We start from the raw sequence: 24,931 nt of genomic DNA, 5'->3' as shown, positions 1-24,931 counted from the left end.
GGTGGACTCATAATGCTTAGAAAGTGCAGTAGCACAGAGAAACTCTGCATATTTTGATTTCTTTCACCCCCTGGGTGGCTTGTATGGGTTGCGTGCTTCGCCTACTTTCTTTCCCTCTGTCACAAGAATACAGTCTGCTACTGAGGTTAAATATGAATCTGCAGCAACAAAGAACAATACAAACCTTTCTTGTATCAGCAGAGGTAACCATATCCACCAAACCACTGCGAGTGCCACGGCCAAGTTCAGCATTGGACTTATCAAATGCACAACACTTTGGACATAATTACTGTCAGCCATTAGATGATGGTTAACTTGTAAGAGCCTCAAATTAAATTCAAAACCTCTCTTTTCCAGCTATTTTGTCTGTCCCTTCTTTTGCAGCAATGGCCAGCTCTCAGCAGGGAGGCCGCTCCCATTATATCCACAGCACTTAGCTTTCTGGCCTTGTGGCCCTACCCAAATCCCCTCCGCTGGCTCCTTCTAATCCCCACCAATAGTAGAAGGACATGGCAGACAGAGAAGGCAGGGGCGGGTGTGGGGGGAGGGGGGTCTGGTGGGAGAGGGCTGGAATAGAAAGACAAACAGGGAGCTCAAATGTGGCTTCCATTTTAATAAGACTTCTTAATATCTCCCAGTGGCATTAGAACTAAGCGTGAACTTCCCCTTAAAAAAACCTTTCTGATTCCACCCGGCGATGAATGTTACATTTAACATGTAACATACATCGCATCACATTTTAAGCAATTTGCATTTCATAAAAACACCAGCAATTAAAGATATTCCCTGCATATATTACAGCGGTAGTATGCTTTAACAAACAGCTTGGGGCACCGTGTGTGTGTGCACACCATGTGTACGTGAAGTGTGCGGTTGTGTGTGTGATGCAAAGCTCCAGATAAGAATTTGACTCAGGTATCAGTAGACAAAGATGCCTCTATGCCACTGTCTGCTTCTTTAGTCTTCAGGCTGAACAGGTCCAGAGGGAGAATAAAGATTAATTATTCATATATATTTGCTTGTGTGTCTTCGCAGGGAGCTGAATGGGAATAACCTCACACGCATCACCAAGAGTGACTTTGCTGGACTGAAGTACCTGCGAGTTCTGTAAGTATTTGCCTTCATGTTGATGTGTGATGATGAGATGCGTGTATGTGTACCCGTGGTGCATGTCCGTGTCAGAGTTTATGTACTCATGCATACCAGAGCTGTATCCAACCTTGCAGCTCACAAGTTGTACAGACTTGCTGCTCAAATTAGCATAAACCCAGCAAAGTGGAGATGTGTCTGTCAAGAGTCCTACTCAGGAGTACATTAAGCTACTGAGTGACTGCAGCGAGTGATGTAATGGACTTCTCTTTCTCTGTATTATGTCTGTTGTAGTAGCACTTACTGTCCCTTGGACACACACACACACACACTCTTGCCCTCCGTTCCCACACATCAACATGTAATGTGTACACAAGCGCAAGTCCTAAATAGGCTCTCAACACAGTTAACACATTCAGGTTAAGTCATTGACTTCCTCTACATTGAAATTATACAGCACTTGTGACTTCAGAGAATAAAGTAGTTGTACAAGTGTCTATATGTGTGCATGTGTGCGCACACACTTGTGAGTAGTACCATAGGTGTTAAAAATCCTGCCGAGGGGGAAGCTGCGTAGACCTGAACACGTTTTAAATGTAACACGAGCTGTACATAATTCTTGCTACCCAGCAAAGCCCGACTATTTTCAAGCCTCATTATTACTCGCCCATCCCCCTGTCCTCCCCTTCTTTTTCTCACTTGTTCCCACCACCCCTTGTTTCCTCCTTTTCTGCACCACCTTCTATCCCCACGTGGAGGTTAAATGCCTTTATGTCGCCAGCTTGTCACAAGCAAGTAAGGAGGAAACAACTCCTCGCAGGGGTACTAAAGACAGAACTTCCTTTGCTGTGAAAGCCTGATTCTCTAACACCACCACCACTGCGCTACATGTAACACACATGCACACACACACATATACACACTGCTCACTTTCTGAAATGTCAGCCACATATTTACTTGATGCATGATTACCATGGTGTAGGAGCATGGCATGTCTGTGTGTGCAACCGGAAAAAAATCTGTGTATTGGGGATGATCTTTGTGGGGCAACAGCCAAATGACTGCAGGCAGCAGGCTGACCTCTGATCCTGCTGACCCCTGGGCAACCCTCAGAAGGAGCCAAACAGGAACAGAGGTTTATCTTTACAGTCAGCTGCCATCCTATCCTGTCAGTCTAAAATCAACACAGCTGATTTACCACCACTCATCTGGCACTGCCTGCCCGGCTGGTCTAGATCAGCAATGAGTGTGTGAGGAAATGCAGAACAATAGGGGAACAATCTGGAGAAGAATACAAAGAAAGAGATCAGAGAAATTGAAGGCTACATGCCCTCCGACTGTCTGCAAAAAAGTTTTCTCAATTCAAAAGCACTCATCACAGGTTTTTTTCACTTCCATCTAAATTCATGAGAAAGAGATCGGAGGTGAATTGCACTTTTCTCTCTATGTTTATGGAGTGCGAACAGTGATTAGCATTTATATTCGATGGGGAGGGAGCCCAGACTGCTGAGTTGCAGCGCGGCGTGGCCTCACAGGAGACATGAGAGGTTGCCTTCAACACAGAACAGTTGTATACGTAATGAAGGAAAGCTCTTGTTGCTTCTAAAGCTGCTGGACGCTTTTCTCTCCTTCCTGACCTTGTGTTATTGTAACACTTCCAAAACCATCCAAGCCTCTTTTAGGTGCATTAGCTTTGGCAATGTAAGTGGGGGAAGGAAGTGTTCCTGCTTGTGTGTGTGTACTGTATGTTTGTGAGCATCCATGTTTGTTTGTGTTTGACTAATAGCCTTGATGTAGTGCCCAAAATTCAGATACTGTCCAACTATGCTAGCCAACAGGCACACATACACACACACAGCCTACTTTCCTCTGATTGTGCCAGTTGTAAAAACCTTGGAGCCCACCTCAGTTTCTCCTCTAACATGTTATGACCCCCTGCCTACCTTTCGTCTCGCCTCCACCCAGCCGCTACACCCAGCGGACCACACCAGAGCCCGGACCCACACTTTCTGAGCCACCTTGGAAACTTTCCTGGCTGCTATCCCTGCTTCTTTTGCCAAGATTCCACACTGTGCCCTCAGTCCACACCACTGCCCCTTCTCTCTCTCTCTCTGTGTGTGTGTGTGTGTGTGTGTGTGTGTGTGTGTGTGTGTGTTGTGTGTGTGTGAGAGAGAGAGAGAGGAGAGGTGTTGAATATACATATTGCCAGAAGTCTCGCCACCTAGCCCCCTAAACTTTGTTAAAGCCTGAGTGACCGTCTACAGACTTGTAAAAAAGTCAAAGCCACACTGTATCATGCAGTTTCTAAGTCTGTCTTTCTGTCCTCTCTCTGCAGGCAACTGATGGAGAATCAGATTACTGTGATAGAGCGTGGGGCTTTTGATGACATGAAGGAGCTGGAGAGACTGTGAGTACCACCCAGGGTGACCAGAAATAACATAACTTTATTTCTTTTCTAAACTTGAACTTCAAATGTAAATCCCACCCTTCTACTGATCTCTGTTCAGCTCTTGTATTAGTTGAGTGTAATGAGCCTAACAGGAGGAACTGACCATAAATGGTGTATCAAGTGTGAGGCACTTCCCTGTCATTTCGTTGTGGTTGGCTGGTGCTGAGAGGGTACGGCGTGGGCTGGGAGTATTTTTTATTAGCTTTGCCTGACAGGACTGCCCTCAGTGGGATGTGTGGGCTTAAGAGGCCTCCCCCACCGCAGACCCTGGCTCATCTGGACAGCACCAGGTCTCCTCGACAGCTTGTAAGCCGGCTGGGAAAACACACAGACAAACACAGTCAACCACACCTCAACCAGCTCATTAGCAAATCAATAGTGCAACCCGCATTGAAACCTGCACAGCAGATGATTTTATGGACACATGCCGTCATGCATACATAGTGGTTAACTTATAAAAGACTTTCCCTAGATCTGAAACCCACATTAATAATTTACATTACCATACTCGAGGCCATGTACAACTTGCCTTCCCTCCTCCTCCTCTTCCCCCTCCATATTCAACTGATCCCAAACATTGGGTAGACATATCCATGTGCCAGACCAATGTGGAAATTAAGCGGCTCGTTGCTCTAATGTTTAAAAGCCACTTACCCACCAGCAGGTACAGTTCAGTGTGAACGGAGCAGCAGCAGACCATTAATGCCCATTACGCACTAAATCTCCACCTCAGCTGGCCAAGCACTCTTCTTAGTGTATACAGTGAGTGGCACAGGTCCCAACATCTGTCTGACTGTGTCTGAAGGCATGGCAGCAGCCTGCCTTACAGATTTGTAGTCTCTCTGTGCCACAGCCGCTGCATTCACTCCCATGTGCCTCCAATGGGCCATTCAGAGGGGAGAGAGTTGTGGTTTCCAACAGATTAGCAACAGTCTGTTCCTCATTGACTTAATTGTTGTATTTGCATAAAGCCTGCCAGTCTTGGACGTTAGTTGTTTGACATGGAGTCTATTGCCAACCACCATTCCTGTCAGTGCTTCCTTGGGCTTGAATAGGCTCATCCCTTCCTCTTAATTTTATTTAGAAACATCTTGTTTTGATAGTTTGCCCCAGATAAAATCTGTACATGTTCAGATAACTGGTGGATGTAATTCACTTGTTTAAATAGGAATGTTGCTATTCCATTACTCTGGGAAAGTCAGGAGCGCAGTGAATTGTACTCGGCGCAGCATTGTAATTTTACTGTGCAGGGATAATTTACGGCGCTGTCTCTGACTAGCAGTTTAATTCCCCTGAACTTTCAGTTGGATATTTATGTGACATTCAGAGCACACTGAAACACAATAGCCTGTGGCTAAGCCGATTCTACGGCAGCTAGCAGAAATTATTCACAGCCTACACACTCAAGGGCACGCATGCATAGACACACACACAAACTCACTGGTTGATCATATGTTTTCCCTGCCGCAGGCGGCTGAACCGTAATCAACTGCAGCAGCTTCCTGAGTTGCTGTTTCAGAAGAACCCTGCCCTGTCTCGACTGTAAGTTCACTTTTTATTCCAATTGAGCGCGCGCGCGCGCACACACACACACACTTTTTCTTTTCTGACAGTATACACAACATCTCTCTTTGTCTTGTCTCTATTGTGCAAGCCACCAGTGTTGCTCTGAGATCTCATGTACTACAAGTATATACTGCACAGCATGGTTTCAATAAGTCTGATGAATGTTTACTTTGGTTTGGTTTGGTCTGGTTTAAACAGAATGAAAGGACCATTAAGCTTCCATTACTCTTGCTGGAAAGTCATCAGGTCTCATTAACATTCTGACTTATTAGTTGAAGTGTGAAAAGTATACCCTGTGATTTCCGCTATACTCTTTGTTAGGCAAAATGAATCAGATGGGTGGAAATCTTGAGTTCTTTGCACGTTGTTGGGCCTTCATGCCAGGTCGCCTGTAGTTCCTCTGTGCCAGGCTGTCTGCGAGAGAATCCACTGGTGACAGGGAGTTGGTGTGTCATAGGGACTTGAACTAAGAGACACATTAGACTTTGAACTCTGTTCCAGGTGAAAGGACGTCTGTGTCATTTAATGAGGTAGTTTTATGTCACTGGAGAAATTCCCAAAGCTCACTCTGCCCATAGACTCAAATACCCCCATCCTATGAATGAAATGTGTCTTCACAGTCTTCATTTGGTTTCCACTTGTTAAGGCTTATCCCATTCTGTCACACACCCACACATCCTTACACTCATGTACCTCATACAGTGAGACAATCCCACAGTAATGCTGAACTTTTATTCCCATCTGCAACGAGGCTCAGTGTTTTTTTTTTTTTTCTTGCTTCAGGATAATCAGTGTCCCTGTTGCTAGCTGATCATTCCAGCTCCCATTATTCCAGTTCAGATTACCTGAAGCATCTGGGAATAATGAAACAGTGGGACATGGAAAAATCATTTCCCTCCCTTCTATCCACATAGTGGTGCTACTAACCCATGATCCCGGCCTCAACCCTCCATCTGTTTATCTTGCGTTTGATGTTTAACACCATCTTGAATCTATCCGTCACTTCCTCGCAACTATCTCCCCACGTCACCTATCATTATGCCAAAACCAACCTGTGGGGCTTTAGGGCAAAGCCTCATCCTTTCGGGACAAGGCTGGCCTGCTTGTGGCTTGCTAACACTGAGCAGCACTGGGTTGTCTGTCTAGCTGGAACAGACGCAGAGCAGACCGAGGCCTTCCAGGCCAGCGGATGGCCTTGAACAAGCGTGATTAGTCCATCTGGAGCAGCGGGCTCTGCCAACAGCCAGAGGATTGTGCTAGCGCAGCTCCCCTGTTTCATCCAATCTAACTTCACGCTCATTATTCTAAACCTAGCACTGGCTTTTCTGCCATGTTCTGATGAATGAGACTTTGTTTAACATTGCTTAATCGATTCGCTATGTGTCTGTATATACACTCATTTGTTCTTTATCCTTGGCTGGATAAAAGAGAACTGTAATGAACTTTGAAGGTTTTCAGGTGTGGAAGTGCCACACATTCTTTAAGAGCTAAAACAAATGTACAATCCAGGGCCATGGAATCGAAAATAATACGATCTTTATGTCTGTGTTTGACTGATAGTTACTACATTATAAAAGACTTCTAGCGCTTGTTAAAAATTAGGTCTAGTAGCGTGGGATCAGGAACAGCGGTAGAAGACAAAGGTTTTTCCTAATGTGTTTCTTAACTCTTGAGCAGTGTGTCTGGGCCACACTGTAAGTTCTGGTTCCAGTCTGATGCGGTTAGGTTACAGCCTTGTCTCGCTCCCGCCAGCAGCTTTTAATGGACTTAAAAGGTTCTCAGCTCCCAGAGGAAGACTTTCACTGCTATTTCATTTCTGCATGTGTGTGTGTGTGTCTGAGGATGACAGAGAGAGAGAAAGTCTATGGTTGCATATGTATTTGTGTCTTTGCACTTGCTCAAAGCGCTCACCGGGGCTTGTTAGGGTCTGCCTTTATGATCCTAACAGGAGAGGTTAATGCAAAAGCCCGCTACCCTCAGGTGGAACGCTAACCCAGATGGTTTCTGTTCTCATGGATGCAGGATTAATTGTCCCCCTTCTCTTTTTCTGTACTTTTTACACTCTTCCTCTCTCTTTCTGCTACTCCTCTCCTTTTGTTTCTTCTTTTTTTGCACACTCTGTAGTGGTTTAAGGAAAAGCTTGTATAACAAAGTGGCTATTTGTCTTAGGCATCCCGCTGAGAGGACAAGCAGAAAGAAGGACATAGGGGATAGAGGAGGGAGGGATAGCAGATGAGATTGTTGCTCTCATTAAACTTTAGAGGAAAAGCTATGCGGGTTAATAAAAGGCTGTCTGTTAAATGAGCAGTGGACTGTTGTTTTGTGGGGAGTTTTTAAACACTTGACTCTCACACAGTCATTAAGCTAATGGGGTAATGAGTTTCCAGTACAAAGGGAAGATGGAGAATTAATGCAAGTGTTTTTGCTAGAACGCAGATTTTGAAAATGGCACAATTTTCTCTGGCCTCTACTAAAACCTTCAAATAGAAAAATGAACAAATTCATAATTAAAAAGAATTAACTTTTGCAAAAATTCTGCCAGAAGCTTGAACCTAAGTTGAAAGGTTGAATATTAAGTCTTGTTTCATGTACAAAGCAAAGAATTGAGGTAGAGCAAGTATACTTCACTGCTTTCTGTTTTTAGAGCCTACATCTTTATCTACACCCCAGCTCCTCTGTCTCTTCCCATGCCTGAGAGATACCAGAGACACTGATGCATGAGCTGCAGAGAAGAGATAATTGGAATTGATTAGAGATGATTAGAGATAGTTAGAGATAGTTAAAGCTGCCTGTGATGGATGGCACAGACAAGAAGGTATGGGAACGGCGGCGCAGAGGTGAGAGGCGCGGCGCGAAACATCAGTGAACAATAACAGTGAAAATAGAGTTGCATTCATCACTGTTAACGACCTGTTGCCCCCAGCCCACCACCCCTGACTTCTCCTCATCCCACTTCCACTGCACTTCAGATCTGTAATCTACTCATCCATGTCTGTAATTAGTGTCTTTTCGCAGTGGGAGAGCAGGAGGAAGGAAGGATGGCAGGATGGAGGAAAAAAGAGAGATAGGTGAGCGGAGTTGGAGGAGTGCAGAGCAGTTAGCCTGATAGTTGGCCCCGGGGAACAGCATCTGGTTTGGGCTCAGGATGGGGGGTTTGGGGCGGAGGAGGCGAAGGGGTATTTTGCGGTTTTTGATTGCTGTGTTGCTTGTTGCTGCCACAAACAAATGCCGGCAACAACACAGGCTGGTTTGAAGGGGTGTTGCTTTCATTAACAGCTAATGTGCAGTATTACGTGGTGGGGTGAGGGGACGGTTAGGAGAGGTTTCCCCTTGTGTATCTCCCCGGGAGGTATCAAGGAGGAGGAGGGAAGGGTGTGGTGGTACCTGCACTACAGGGGAGCCGAGGAAACCCTGGCAAAAGATCGGAGAGGGGGTGTGTCTCATCCTTCTTTAAGATCCCTTTTTCCGTCTTTCATTTTCGTGTTAATGCTTGACGACGGGTATCCTGATGTACACAAACCAAACACACAAGCTGAAATACTGGCTGGGTGACATACATGCACATGCGCACACACACAAGAGAGAGGGAGAAAAGAGGGAAAATGTAAATAACACTAATTAGACACAAACACACACAGAATAACACTATAATTACATCTCTGTGTGCTAATGTGTGGATGGCAGGCATACACAAGGGATTACATTCTTTATATGGGTTTGACTGTAGATAAAAGAGCGGCCTCAGCTATGTGTTGATGCGGAGCTGTCTGTTCTGTGTTTGTGTTGGAGAGATGCTGTTTTCTGTTTGTTGATCGCTTGATGCTTAGGGAACGGTAGCTCACTGCGAGAAGAAAGAATTGTTTGGGGGAAGAAGATCTAGAATAAATCATGTGCACTACCATTAAACCTATAAATCATCTCTCAGTCACAGTATTCCCACTTGTTTTGGACTTTGTTACCATTCAATTTACGGTATTTATTTTCTCCTTTTCATTTGCTGCAGATTGATTGGCTTGTAAATTCGGGCTGGTGTTCCAAGACTTTTTGTGCCACAAAGCAAGCAAATTAACTCTTTTAACTTTTGACTTTTTGTGTATGACTGCATGAAAGACTCATGTGAGTGTGTTTTTTTTTCTATCCTCGTGACTGTTAAGTATTTTTATAATAATATGGTGTGTGTGTGTGTGCGTGTGTGTGTCTGGCAGGCTGTTAATGGTCCAAGCTGGTCTTGTCGTTTCCTTCCCTTTGTCTCTGCTGATGAATGACCTGCCTTGACGTGCTAGGTCTCTCTCTCTCTCTCTCAGAGGACCGTTTGGGCCCCCGCTTGGCAGCAGTCCCCAGGGCAACCCGTCTTCATCAGGAGGTTTCTGTGCCATCAATGGCAGACATCCTGATTTCTTGACTGCGGTTTGTCTGACACTGAGTAAACACTGAGAGCAAAGAGTTCAATGAGTAAAGTTAACTTTAGGTGCAGTGAAAGCAAAATAGCTGCATACATCAGAGAAACTGGCTGCCCTTACAGAAAGTTTGGTTTCATATTTAGATTTAGAGATACATGTCTCTGACAAGAGCAGCATCTCTTTACAATCCACTGAACAGACACAAAACTGTCAACAGTTTTTAGAGGGACTATTTTCTTTGGTAGATCTGAAACTGTTCTCAATCTACAGATTATCTAGAGTAACTGAGATACTGGAAAGAGACTCAGCTGCTGAATGTCTAAAATGTTATTTTTAAACGCTGTGAGCGCCACAAAACTTAATTCCCCTCCATCATACCACAGCCAGAAAAAGACATTTCAAAACTTGGATAAATAAAACCAAAACTGTCTGCATGGTTGGATACCACTAGAAATAAGTGAGATTTTTTTTTCTAGTCTTTGTGACTTTTTAAGTAACTCACTTTCAATGCAGAGTTTAGTTTTTTTTTTTTCAGGAGTATGAAATACCTGACCTGGCGGGCAAATGAAAAATACCAGGCAGGCCTCAACTCCTTGCCCCTGCCCCTCTTCCTGCCCCTGTCCTTGTCAGCTGGTAAAAGTGGCTTTTATGGCTTGTCGCTGTTTTCTTTACGAGTCGGACTGTGTGTGAGAGAGAAATGCAGACCAAACCATGTGAGGAGAGCGGAAGCCAAAAGGGGGTAATTTAAAAACCACTCCGCCATCTGAAATATTCACAACCGCAGCACAATGGGAGCGAGAGAGAGAGAGAGAAAGAAAGAAAGGACAAAAAAAAGCAGACAGAAGAATAAAGTGAAAGAAGAGAGAGTGAGACGGTCAGAGGTGCAAAAGAGAGGAGCAAAGATGCAGCGAAAGCAGGAGAGAAACAGCAGTGTTTATATTTACTAACGATTCTGTGTCCTTCCTCATGAATAATTGAACAGATGGATTGAAGCTTGTTAAATATTCACACTCAAGCGTTGGGACATCAGTGCTGTTTTGTGTGTGTGTCCAGCGTCTGGAACACACTGCTCTACATACCCGCTCATACCAGCTTTGATGCTCTAAATAATCATATAAAGCAAACACACACTCACACACAAGTTCTTCTACGATGACCGTCCCGATCATTTATAACTGCATATTCTTATGTGTATGTGTGTGTACGCGCATGTACATCTTCACATTGGGGACTGGTCTGGTCATTATGAATTGATACAGCATGAATAAGACATCACAGTGTGGTCTAGATCCGTCACGAGTATACACACACAGGGATTTCACTCACGGAGCTGCCGAAGAAGGAGGCCTCCTCCTCCTCCTCCTGTGCTGCTGCCGACAGTTTGCCTCTGTGTCGGCTGGCCTCGCCTCGTCCAGATTGGAACTGACACACACAGGAGAAAAGGCTGCCCTCGTGTCCTCACACACATGCATGCGCAAACACACATCCGTACACTTACTCCTTGGAATCTCGAGGCAGGGGCTTATGGAATGCTACAGTGCGAGCCAGGAATAACTCATATAGTGCTAGTTGGGTTGTCCTGCTTGAGTGTGTATGACCACATTCTTAGTAGACGTGTGTGTGTGTGTGCGTGCGTGTGTGTGTGTGTGCACTGAGTATATGAATGCAGCAATCAGAATGAGAAACCCAGCTCATTCATCACAGCCATAATAGAGTGCAATCTCCCTGCCATAGGTGTTCCCCTCACTCAGCACATCTGTCCATCTCGTTACGGTTCGGTTCAAGATCTGGGGTTTCGATCAGCACTATCTGCTCAGGATCATCGTGTGGAAGTGTCGTGTGCGAGGAGTTTAACAGGAAGACTGCAGTATCTGTGTGTAATCTCTAGTTATGAGCTGTTAGGGTCTGGACTTGAGAGTTTTGGAACTAACCCAACCAGACCCAAACACAGCCTCTCATCCCATGGGCAGGGAGGGCCGGGGGGCTTGGGGGTTGAGGGGGATCGAAATCCTTCCCAACAACCTCCTGAATGGGAAGAAGCAGGAAACTTCCCACACATGCGCATGTGTTGTCCAGCGCCCATGCCCAGCAAACCCTTATGCATACAGTAAATGATTGTTCCAGCCCTATCCTGTGGCCTCGGGCTCTGTCTCTGATTCTGAGATTTAAAAAGAACAAACAAACAAACTGCAGGGCAAATTATGCCTTCACACACACACATGCAATCACACAAATGCCACTGCACACATACTTTGCCCACCTCCTGCTGACTTGCTGCTGTAGCAACCAATGCTCTGCGGGGCCCGGACTCAGGCTGTTTACCGTTTCTGAGTGAGCAGAAGACGCACAGGGAAAGGAAGAGTTGAGAGGTGAATTCATATTTCCTCATAGCCTCATATTTTCTGAGCAAGATCTGATCCGTTTGCTTGGGAAAAGTGTGGTGTAATGGATGGAAAGAGATTTTTGGATTTTTAGTTGTGTGTGTGTATATGTAATTATAGGCTTTAGAAGCATCCCTTTATCCCCTGGAAGGAGAGTCTTTGGTTGAACTCTTTCCTTTTCCCCGTGGCTATATTTCTGAGTATTTGTGTGTGTGTGAACTCTGGGCTGTGTCTCCTCTCTGTCTGTGGTGAGCAGGTCCATTCTTAGGGGTTTATACTTAGCACACCTCCAGGCCTTTTGTTCTTGACACTCCACAGGTGGCAGAGCTGCCGCCACATTGCAGATGAACTTGAAAACTTGGTGACGAGTGTTTCGCTTTATAAAGACGACGCCTTGGGCACCTTGAGGTAAATGAGGTTAAGATGCAGGCTACTGGTGAAAGAAACAAACTTCTGACAACAATTTTGCTGGTTTGATTCTGAGCTAAGAAAATCTTGGTTGGCTAAGTGAATGAGACAACTTTTGTCTTTCTGCCGCTGCAGTTGAGTTGCACACCACCTCCTTCCTACGGCTCCAGCAGAGCTGCTAATTGGTGGTTGTGGACTGTGGTTGTGAAAGGGGGACGCTTCCATGTATTATATATCACTGACTGCACTCAGATGGATTTCAGATTGCTGACAAAATCAAGGCAACATTCAGATTCATGCACCTGTCACGTGAAAACATTTACCAGGTAATCCAGGTAAATGCCGCAGATGGAATTTTATTTGGCATTTTAACAGACCCTGATTACTTGTTAATTTTTCTAATTAAAGTTGGCATTCATAGAGATTTGTTTGGCATTTTATTTTGTGTGAAACTGAATGCAAAGTAATGTTTAAAAAAAAGGCAAGCTGCATTTTCAAAGTTCACCTTTACTATTAAAACAAAAACTGCAAGTAGAACATTCAAGAAACTATAACAAGTGCTGTAAAACTCTATATGTACATACACATGTAGCTACATATATACAGTAGCTACAACTCCCTACCTCATCAGTATAGAGGTTTTACATTTCAATTATCAGGTATCGTGATGGCAGCTTTGGCCTTATTAGATGAGTGAGGACCACAGACAGTGTTTCCCTCCCAGTCTCTTCATAACTTTAATTAGCTCCCTTTTGCCTCAAATACATTAGGAGGTTTTTGTTTTCTCCCTACTTCATTATTTCCTTAAGTACTATTACTACTACAAAAAGTAACTTCTAAGCACTAAATTGCGTACACAAAACTTAAACAGAACCAAATATTAATTTACATGTATCAGGTTTTTCATAGTTTTGTAAAAAAAAAAAAAAATCACTGCTACAGATATAAGATATATGTAAAAATATCATCTTTGTCTAAATCAGTGGGTGAGAATGCATCAGATTTAAAGTAAAATGTGCATTTAGCTATAGTAAACACAGACAAAATCCATCTGTTCCTTTTTTTTTCACTCTGTGGCACATGTCTATTGACAACCAGACACCCTTTCAGACATTATAATGGCTTAAATAAATAAACAACTGTTACTCTGAGTCATGTAAACACCTAAATCAGCCTGTTTACCCATATCTGGTTATTCACAATAATGAATTATGCGTGCCCATAAACATACTCAGTGTGACTAGTGGGAAATAAACCTGGAAAATAAAGTTTAAACACTCACCTACTAAAACTGTTTTAAATGTTGAATGTAACCAGAACCTTCTATACTCTGCCTCTGTGCTTTGCTCTCTCTCCTCAACCATCCTACCTTCTCAGTAAACAAAAGACACTTGTCTGCTTAGGTACATGGACTGCCCACATTCCAGTAAAAAGACATATTGAGCCGTGCAGGGCCAGTGAGCATATTGCAAAAAAAGGAAAAACTGAATTTCAGTACAAATGCCTATCTGTTTCCAATATTGGCTCCCTTTCACAATGCTCTCCTGCTGGTATCACAGCATGAAGCAGTAATCTCATTAGCCCCTGAGTGTATGTGTGTGCCTACTGTGGAGATATTTTTTGGTGAGAAACAGTATGTTGTTCTGTGCAGGGGGTCTCTTTCCTTCTTAGCTTTGTGTACAGTATAACAGGAAATCGCTGGGGGATAGAATCGATTCCCCTTCCCCGCTGTTTCAACTAGGAGTATACACACACATGCATGCACACTTGCCCCACCCCAAACAAAGCTTCCAGAAATGAGTGTTACACCTGAGATGCAGCCAGACCTAGTGTGTATGTGTGCTTACCTGTTGTGTATTGTAAATGGAGCGGGGCCCTCGGTCACACCAATCTGACACCTCAGAGGGAGTGAAGAAGAGGAGGAGAGAGGCATTGAGTATTGATTGAGAAGGAGGGAGTCACAGAGAGATAGAAGGCACAGTTGGAAAACAGAAAGGATGGAAGAGAGGAGAGCAGGGAGAGAGAGATGAAGGCGAGGAAGGAGAGAAATAGAAAACATTTTGTAATCATTTCATTCTATACATAACCTATTTTACATTTGATGTAGTGAGCAGTGAGCTTTAAATTGTGTTTTCAAGTAGTTTAAAATTTCTTCATCCCAAATTCAGTGTAGCACTGCAATTCAATCAAGTAAATAGATGGAGAATAAGAAGAGTGGAAAGAGGGTAAAATGAGTTAGAGGGCAAGAGAAGGACCTGAAAGTGACAGACAGTGCCTGGGAAGCAATAAATAGTGTGGGGATATAGTAAGTGGGGTTGGCAGATAAAGCAAAAGAAAGAAAAAGAGGCAGAGAGAAGAAAGATTGGCCTCATCTGTAGACTTTGAAAGGATTCTCATCTCTTCTCATCTATGTGGCCGTGCTGGGAGACAGAGAGGGAGAGGGAGCCAAGGGCACCTGCAGTGGAGCATTAACCAAAAGCCCCATTATCACTTCAAAGCTGGACTCCGCTGGAGGAGGCCTGTGTGACACTGGGGCCCTACGGAGGATGAAACACCGCACAGAGATAGGAGTAGAAAGCCTCCTCCCTCTGTCAGCTTTCCCCATTTTCCCTCTATCATCCCCCCTGCCCCTTTTACTGTACCTCACTTCCTCTCTGTCATCTACCTTGTCCTCCGTTCCTTATCGCTTCCCTTTCCTCCCCCTCTATTACTTCCTCCCTGCGTCTTATCTGTATCTTTAACACCTGGCTGCCTGGATGGCAAGCCCTGTATGAGACCTCTTTCTGTTCCTCTTCCCTCCTGAATTTCTCCATCCTCTCTGGCTTATAAAAGGCCCGGGGACTGGAAGCCCTGATGAGCCCCTGGCTGTGGTAATGAGCTTGCAGGCCCTTTCATGTGGAGATCAAGCCAATGGCTGGAGGGGGTGTTGTTGGTGCTGGTGTTAGTGGACTGGATATTACCAGCACTGGATTGTGGCTTGTAGACCAGATGAGCAGTAGGTCAACCCCAGTCCAGACCAGGAGCAGACAGTTCCCATGAAGTCAAGAGTGTTGCAGCCAGACACGGAGACACACAACACTGTCAAAGAAATCATTACAGTATGTGTAAGTTATAACATTCTTCTGCTCAATACATTATTCCAGAGACCTTTGCTGATATTTAAAGGCCATAGAAGGTCACTTTACACACTTTAAACAGGACAACAGTATAGGCCAGAAAACACATACAACACAAACTCATACATTTTCTATTACCACTCTCTGCTTGCTCTCTGAGTGTGTCAACACCTCATAAATTTGCCATCTGAATAAGTCCAGGGACAAAGCAAGAGCAACAGAGGGATGTTTGAACAATGTCTGATGCTCTTTGGTTTGCCTTCACCCAGCAGCGTTGCCACTCCCTAAATCCTCCATGCCCTGCCCTGTTAAATCTTCCAAAAAAACAATCTATGCGTGTGTGTGTATGTCTATTAATCCGTAATGCTTAGCCACACACCATTATTGCTCCCTTGCCCTGACACCTTCATTAGGCCCAGATACAGGGATTACTTCTGACTCGTGCATTAGGCCACTTTCCTGGCCACATCACAGTACGGCTGCGATGTTTAAACATGTTGAGGTTGTAACTAATGATTATTTTCATCACAGATTGATTTAGTATTGTCAGAAAATAGTGAGAATTGCCCTTTACAGTTTCACCTAGGCCGAGGACATGTCTTCAAATTGCTTGTTTTTTACTGACTAGCAGATCAAAACCCAAATTTACAAGGGTATAAAAAGAAAAAAAATCTACGTACTATAGTAGAGTAAGTTTGTGCAAAACAAAGAAAAGTACAATTTGTGTGTGTGGTATACACTATTAGCAGAGGGGTGATGCCCAGGTTCCACTTCATAAAGCTGTTGTAAAAGAGAGGAGGCCATTCATGGCTTACAAAGAGTTTTCATGTGAACAAGCTAACAGGCTAGTGCCTGATGGCCCTCCACACTTCCTCAACACTCATTTTACCCATTTTATTCCCTCTCTATTTCCTCTCCTCCTGCCCAACTCTTTCTCAGGAGTTAATAGGTAAAATATCTTAGTTTTGAGTTTGTAGAGTGCACTGGAGTGCCAGTTTTAGGAACTGAAGAGGCCTCTTATTGGAGTTGTTTTTACTGTCAGAAACTTTGGCAGCAGATGATGGTAGAAGCCTAATGAAAGATGCATATGTGATAAATATCTCAGTGAAATCATTACAGCATGAGCCAGTTATCTGGGCGGGTTTGTCTTTGTCTTTTTATAGTATAGCTCCTAATAGTTTCTATGGAGACTGAATTGGCAGAGTGTTGTTGTGCTGCCTTTGGCCCCTCGGCAATCTCACCCTCATTCACCTTCCTACCTGTGTTTCTGAATATAGAGAGCTGAAAGATGGTGATACATCTGTGTTAACACACTCGCTCCTCCAAGGGCAGAGAGATGGAGAAGTGGTAAAAGTTTCTCATATCGTATGAGTAAAGTCAAAGCTTTGGGATGTTGGTGTCAACAATAAAATGTTAAAAGTTTCCTCAGCTGATTGTAGGAAATGTGGATGTTGTCATAATGCTGTCAGTCCTGAGTTAGTCTGTGCAGAAAAGCAAAGATATTTTCAATGTTTGTCTCGACGGAACAGCAGATTACGTAATATTTTGGTTTTCACTTTACTTTTGGCCTCCTCTCATAATGTGTAGATGCAGAGAAGAGCTTGGGATAGAAAATAGGTAGAAGTCAGATTGTTTTGCTTTTTTTTAAAATTTTATTTGTTTTAAGTTTTGAGAGTGAGCTGAGCGGAGCAGAGTTGAACAGAGACGTCCAGCGGGGTTAGAGAAGCACAGCCTTGTTTCCCAGGCAGGCACCCTCTTTGTGACACGGTTAAAGATGTGTCCTAACACCATTCCCATCACCCCTCATCCCTTCCTCTCCCCACCTCGGCTCCCATCCCTCCATCCCTCCCTCCATCTCCAGAGAATAGCCTGCCCTTTGCTCAAGCCATTCCGTCTCCTTGGAGCTCATTGTTCCCTGGTTGCTAGGCGATAGCTGGGGCCTCATTTGGTCACCTTGGATACAGAGGGGAGCCTGGGTATTTGGTATGGGGTCAGGGCTGACAGAGGTGATGTGAAGGTGTGTGTGCATGTGTGTTTATGTGTGACTACGCACAAGGTTGTGTGCACGCATTGTTAGCCATCAAAGTGTGTGTGTGTGTGTGTGTGTGGGTGCATGTATATGTGTGCGTGTGGGTATGTGTGTTTGGTTAAGGGTCAGGCGTGACAGCGCCGGTACAATAGGGTGGGGTGTGACCAACCCCTCCTTCACCATTTATTAGCCTATTCAGTCACCCACTCCCCTGCTCCGAGCCAGGCTGGGCCAGGAGGCAGCCGAGCTGTCAGTCAGCAGGGAGGGGGGAGGGGCGGAGAGGGGATCCCAGAAAACATAATTAATGTGTAACACAAGAGCTGCCATATCGTTCTAAAGAGGAAATTAAAGAAACAAGCAGCCACTGTAACAGCAATTACACAGCTCTGAATAGACCACTGTCTTTGAGCTGTCAATACTGTTTCAGGCACTCACACCTGCTCTGCCTTTCATCTCTCACCCTCTCTCTCTCTCTCTGTCTCTCTCGTTCTTTCTTTCCATCTACACTGTGTGTTTCTCTCATTCTGTAAAACACACACCAGGGGAGAGCCTCTTTGTCAACCGCCCTCCTGAATTCCGATCCTCAATCGTCAAGCTGGCCATGGCTGGCCGGCCTTGGAGAGCCCTGGAGTGGCTTTCATAAACCTCCACCAAACACACACACACACACAAACCTATACTATTGTTGCCAAAGCTGAAGCACTCATCAAGAGAGTACAAGTAGTGAAATGAGCAAAACGGAGAGGAACATTTTTAGAAAATGAACTCTTATTCAAATGAGGCCCATCCTCTCCTCTTTTCCTCTCCCTCCCCCATTTCTCTCCCTCTCTCTCGCTACCTTTCTCTCTTTCTGTGCTTTAGCAGTATAGTCTATATAGTCTGTGTGGCTGTGAGGTCTGTTCTTTTGATATCATTAGGTTCTGCAGTGCATCACCGAGCCCTTAGAGCAAAACCCACAATGAGTGTTTTACCCCCAAATTAAGTTTCATTAAGGATGACTCACTGTCAGTGTTATGTATCTGTGAGTCATCAGTGTGTGTTTTGTTTCCTTTATACAACTTTTCAACAAGAGACATGCCAACTTTTCCTCTTTCTCCTGCCTCTCATCTGTGTGTCCCTCTCCCCTTATCTCTTCCTCCATTTTTTTTTCTGGGGCCTGCTAACATTACAAGGCAGTGTCTCACAGCTGTAAGTTTTATCCAGACAAGAATGTAAGTAGCAGCACACTTGCACCAAGAATGGACTTTGCAACACGCTGCAGAAAAGCTGTGTGGTTGCTGAGTAGAACAAGAATTCCCTCGGGAATCAGTTTTCCCCCTGCGGGGTCTGCATGTGTGTGTTCCAAAACCAACCGTGGAGCTAAAATTGTTGCAGATTACCAGCTAAATCGCTGCCTTGTGTTCTCAATGCTCATAATGAGTCAGAAGGAATGTGGTGTCCTCACCTGAGCCGTTACTGATAGCACATGTAAAGTGGAGCTAACATGCCCACACAGAAGGAAGAGAAGAAAGCCTGGCACTGTGGAGGGCATACCTGCGCTGAGAGGCAGGGTGTGTCTGGCCCTCGCAGGGTTCACCATTCTGACAAAACCGCAGTGGTAATGCAGCAGAAAATGATTCCAGAAACTGGCACATAAAACTTGGGCTCAGTATGACATCGTGGGGGGGGGGTCAGTTTTGCTTTTTCCGTGCCTCACGCAGTTTCCGGAAGAGTCATTAAGGAATCATTGAGTGAGGAAGCAGAGAGATTCATATTCATGGAATTCATCAAAACAAGTTATTGAAAGCAGCCAATGCATTCATTTAGTGGGTACTCTGAATTCATCCATTGGGCTGCATTGATGTGGTGTTGACCCCCGGACCACAGCGTGCACTGCTGTCAGTGTGGCTTTGTTGGTGAAGCTGTAACCTTTCTTTGTGCCCGTGTTTGGGCCGGTAACCTTGCTTTGTGTTGCTGTGTGTATCAGGGTGTAGTGTGACTCCCCTTCTCCATAAATCACTGTCAGATTCCAATGGTACAAAACAAAGCCCTCGCCTGAAGCTCGGATAATGGGGTTGTTGATGTGTGTGTGTGCACCCGTATGTGCATGTGTGTCGAGCCTGTAGCCCTTCATTTACCAATCAGCACCGAACACAGTTTATGAAAATTCATTGAGTGTGAGATGGGCTTTTTTCTTTAGATGAATATTGCACGAAACGCAGCATTGGGTGACAAAACACTCCATCGATTTCAAGGAAGGAAGGAGGGAGGCACTGAGGGAGGGGGCAGAAAGAGAAGGGTGAGGGAATGAGGTTGATCGCTGGTGCGTGATGGAATAAACTGCAGAATTTCTGTCACTCAGTGTGACTGTGAGTGTGTGTGTGTATGTCCCACACAGGGGGCTAATAAATAAATGATGTTTGAAATGAGAGCAGCTCTCCGTAGACCATCTCCACTTCATGAGAAGTGCTTGTTTACAACTTCACACACACACATATACACACACTCACGAGCACACTCTACGTCTATGGCTACTAGAGCCGACGAATATACTGTTGCTCCCCTTTCCAGGAACATGTCTGTCCTGTGAGTCTCGAAGTGTGTGTTCCCACTCTTAGGCCTTTGTTGCATTACACTCTTCATTCCATCCATGTTGATGGTGAAGGGATGGGAAGCATTACTTTGCAGGCCAAAGCAAACACACACACACACACAAGCATATAAACACCTACCTTGTGAGAGAGGCTGGAGAGCATTAGTGAGCTCAGCAGAGCAAACACAGTGATAAAGGCAGGATTTGGGCAGATTCTAATGGGAGGAAGCGGTGGGGCAGGGAGAGGATTTACCCCCGGTATCCCCACAGGCCCGGGCACGACAGATGCCCTGAGTTTTGTAACCAAACAGTGTGTGACGCTGACTCACAGTTCCTGTATTTGCTCTGCAGGCTGTCCTAACATATCATTACTTTTCTCAGGAAAGGCAAACCTCTCTCTCAGGAGAGACTGTTTCCTATTTTCCAGACAAAACCTGACCTTTTACTTTCTCCCAACGGTAAATGAAGCGATGCCATTCTAGATGAGCTGTGATTGAAAATGAGGGGTGGCGGTGGGCGGTGATGGGGTGCTCATGAGAGAGAGGGAAAAAGAGAGCGAAGGATTCATGGGTGTCAAGGAGAGGGCAGTTGTTGCACGGAGGATTCCCACAGTTTCATTGTTTTTGGAAGATTTTCAAACATCCCATTTCTAGGCAACTGAAGCAAAGGTCAAAATGGAGGAAGGAAAAACAGAACAACAGACAAGAAAGAGATGGAGAGAGACGAGAGAGGGAGAAATGGGTTGATGGTAGGGGATACAGCTTTGGAATGCTGCAGTGGTTTTAATTACAGACGGAGGAATAGTCTTTTTAAATATTTAGAGTACAGATGATCTCTCTGGCAGTGTGTATTTGTGTGCATCAGGCTTTGTGTGTGTGTGTGTGTGTGTGTGTGTGTGTGTGTGTGCACGTTTCACTTGTGTACATGCACTGCCATGTGAGTTACTGAGGCTGTGTTTATGCGGCTGTGTGCGTGGTGAGGAGGGGGGGGCATTACATGTGTTGGGTACGAGATGAACCTGTAAATTTCCATGTGGATGCAGCCGTACATGTGAAGATTTTGGCTGTCAGCGCTTCTCATTAACTGCAGTGTCACTGTTGTGTTAAAGATCAGTTTTGTTATTTCAAGCTTAGTTGTAAGTTGAGAGAATTACCAACTTTTCAGTCTTATAAAACACTCAAACTGTAATAATAATGCTCATTTCAGAATTTTAGAAATATCATCAAAGTAAAACAAGGCTGATTTGTTACATCCTGAAAATACAGACCAAAAGAAATGTGTCCATAGCAGCAAGTCTTGATAGATTTCAAGGATCAAGAGCCTGGTCCGTTATGGTCCTGTTTATGAGTTGTTTGATCGGATTTTTCCTGATGTAAATCATAGCTTTCTTTTAGAGTATTTAAGTTAAGCTCTTCTAAGGCCGCAGAAAAAAACTCAACATCCCTGTTGTTTATATTAAAGCAGTAAAAGTTTCACTTTGGTAGCAAATGTCGGCACCTAACGATACACAAAGGAAGTGACTGTTTGTTCTCTCTTAACAGCACTATCCTCTCCCAGACAGATTGCAATAGATATTCTCTTTCACTCCACTTGACTCAAACTAGCAGACCATCAAAAAGCAAGGAGAAGCAATAAAAATCAGCTATAAATGAGATGGAGTGGGAGATAAAACAAGACACAGAAGACGGAGGTAAGATTCAAGAGGTGGTTTGAAGGTGCTAAGTGCTAGATCTGTGTGAGTGATAGACAAGTCTGAACTGCTCTCATGGTATTAGCTCTTTGGTCGGCTGCATCTGTCTGACTGACGTTAGGGTGCAAAAAGATGGAGGGGCCGTAATGTCCTAATCATTTGTCAGGGAACTACAGGATGTAAAGAGAAGCTGGGATGCCAAAGTTAAGTGGAGCAATATCCTCTTTGCTTGTGTGGGGGGGCTACTCTTGTTAAATGGGTGCTATCATGAGCGAACAATCTCCCCGTCTCTTGCTGTATTGTGTTTTTTCTTTTTTTTTTTTTTTTTTCAGAGCTATGCCAAGGCCGGTCCAGATTCAAACCCAGAATGGTAAATAGGGTGTAATTTTGAGGCAGCGAAGCCTTCTGCAGGCTCACATTGATCTGTCATTGACAAAGTTAATGAGCGTGGACATGAGGCACGGAGTCTCGCCACAAAGACATCAAAGTGCTGCCGCTATGACTAGCCCGCTGTGAGACTGGCCTTCAGGCAGACACCCAGGCTGCTGCAAACCCTGACTCCCCAGGAGGGGAGAGGAGTGAGGGGAGGGGATGGAGGTGGAGGGGATCTTGGCATCATGTGTAATGAGTTTGTACGTCTCCATCCCATTCTCCCCCAACCTCTCTCTCACACACATTCTTGGTGCGTGTTTGGCATGTGTTTGTGGTTCTAAGCAGGGTTAATTGGAGAGTAGCAGCAACTTTTCAGCAGCAAACAAGATTCCTAAACTCCATACTCTCTTCCTCTTCTCACCACCTGCTGCTTGGGAACCTGCTGGCTACGCACACACACACACACACACATACACATGCACAAAAGTCTTGCTACTAGGTAACCCGCTGGCTATCTGCCTTTTCATTCCTCTCTGTCAACAGCAAATAAGAGAAGGGGAAAAAGCAAAATCCAAGAACAAATATTAGCCTATGCAGACAAAGGCATTCCAGACAGGGTTGTCACTCTCACTCACTCATCCTTAAAGTCCCATCCTCCTCCTTCCCTCCGCGTCTTCCCCCACCTCCTCCCCTCACACGGCCACTCCTGTTCCTTCCTTTATTTCCTCCCAAGGTCTCTCTTTTCAGCTCAGAGCGAGGCTGTCACGACTAGGTGTGGCAGAACGCATCTCTGTATTTTGTTTCACGCTTTTTTATTGGTGATAAAAAGCGTTGCTAAGAAATCTTGTGAAATTTTATTTCTTCAATCAAGACCATGGACACTGAGAATCAAAGCAAGTGTTTTTTTACTATGAATAAACACCACATCTCATTTCCATGATTTTGTTTAGCTTATTTATTTGACTACATGGTCTCTTACATGCTTTGAATTGTTGTAGGCTAAACAAATAGGAAACAGAAGATCCAAGCACAGAGTAAGAGATCCACAGTAACTGTCTGCGTCAAAGATTTACGTAGTAGCTTGGGGAATAAGGTTTTTTCTTAAAATTGAGTGTTCCAAGTTTTTTGGGGGCAAAGCCCGTGCACTCCCACTTTTTTAGTCGTCCTCCTTCTGTTCGTCATCTTCCTCCCTCCCCTTGCCTCTGGGGGTTCAGATGTCATCCTCATCCTTGTCAGAGGAGTCTAATGGATTGGTCACGCTCAGGGCCCTCCCAGCCTGACTCACAGAGCAGGGGTGAAAGGTCACGGCTAGGGTGAGATAGGAACCTCAGGGAGAGGACATCCGCTAGACCGTTCTCAGCCGCGTGTGTGTGTGTCTGCAGTTGAGCGTGTATGTGTGTGCGTGTATTATTTTCTCAGTAAACACCTTCTCTGTACCAGTATGCAGGATAGCTGGGGGGACGATTTGCACTGAGCAGTAAAATACACCAAAGAAAATAAATAGCAAAGTTCAGCTACAGGATGTAGCATTGTCAGGTAAGCATACATTGTGTACTTACACACACACACACACTCCTTGTGTCTGGCATATCCATCATAGCCTCCTGGGGCCTCCTGTTCTTTCTGGAGGTCAGAGTTGAAAATGGTAGAGAGGACGCCTACGTAGACATGCTGCGTGGAGTATGTGTGTGTGTGTGTGTGTGTGTGTGTGTGTGTGTGTGTGTGTGTGTGTGTGTGTGTGTGTGTGTGTGTGTGTGTGTGTGTGTGTGTGTAGGTGCCAGATCTGTGCACAGCCTTGTGTTGATTAGGTCTAGACCAGTGGGGTGATCTATTGCCATCACAAGAAACACAAACCAAATGTATGTCTGGCAACAAGGCGAGTCAACACATATGATGATATATGACTTGAAGTTCTGAGGGTCAGCAGCACTTTTTCTCCAAACAGGTCTTTCTTGTGGGATTTTTTTTTTTTTTTTTTTTTTTGATAACTGCAGGATTTTCTTCTCGTCAAATTCTGTTTTTCCCTTGTTGCAGATACGGTATAGAAGAATCTCGACAGGCATCATTAATGCAGAGCACATTCCCGCTCGGCCGTGGACATGTGCAAATTTCTTTTGTTTCCTATTTGACTTGGGTGATTTTATATTGCCAGCCCATTGTGTCCTGTCTTCCCCTGCATCTTTATTATCCTTTGTTTCTCCTCCACCACCCCTCTCTACTCCTCCTCCTCCTCCTCCTCCTCCTCCTCCACCTCCCTATGACTTTTTCTCTCCCTCCTCTCCCTCTTTCCTGGGTGGTGAGTTTTAATTTCATGCCCCCTGCTCTGGCAGTTGCTCCTCTGGTGAGTGCCAGGCTGGCTTTGTGACACACATCTTCCTCAGGGGCTACCAGTCTCCCTAACACACACATATGCACACACACACACACACATACACAGCCACAAATATGCATACTCTCAGCCCCTGGCTATGCATCAGCATCCATGCAGAACTTATGGCAATAAAATGATCCAGAAGTTGCTCTCAAGAACACACAAAGACACATGCTGTCAGAGACGTGACTACACAAGCAAGCACAGTGGCATGTTCGTTCAACTTGAACGAATGGACTTGATTCAGTGTTCACACATATGGAACAAAAAGCCACTGTATTCCCACTTATCCCTCATAGCTGTCATTGTTTCTGTAATTTATCTAAAGGTATTGGCCTCATCTGGCTGGCGACAGTATGCTAACTGTACTGGCATGCATTCATTACTCCACACAGACGACTCGCAGCCCTGGGGAGTAATCAGTCTTTATGCAAATGCTTATGGATGATGATGGATGTGCTTCAGCCGCCATTGTGTTGGACTCTATC

The 24,931-nt window shown here is 44.8% G+C and overlaps 1 protein-coding gene across 3 annotated transcripts in view; it reads left to right on the top strand.

Moving 5' to 3' along the window:
- The window catches only part of slit1a (slit homolog 1a (Drosophila)), an 84,248-nt gene that overhangs the window by 10,748 nt on the left and 48,569 nt on the right, over nt 1-24,931 (top strand). For all 3 annotated transcript variants that reach the window (XM_041049715.1, XM_041049714.1, XM_041049713.1), the window contains exons 2-4: nt 1,036-1,107; nt 3,425-3,496; nt 5,009-5,080. In XM_041049715.1, the coding sequence (XP_040905649.1) occupies nt 1,036-1,107; nt 3,425-3,496; nt 5,009-5,080 (216 nt within the window). The remainder of the gene's footprint in view (nt 1-1,035; nt 1,108-3,424; nt 3,497-5,008; nt 5,081-24,931) is intronic.

Source organism: Toxotes jaculatrix, chromosome 11, assembly GCF_017976425.1.
Source record: "Toxotes jaculatrix isolate fToxJac2 chromosome 11, fToxJac2.pri, whole genome shotgun sequence".
NCBI classification, from domain to species: domain Eukaryota; kingdom Metazoa; phylum Chordata; class Actinopteri; family Toxotidae; genus Toxotes; species Toxotes jaculatrix.
The sequence above is the reverse complement of the archived record's forward strand: the minus strand, read 5'-3'. Positions and strand labels throughout refer to the sequence as shown.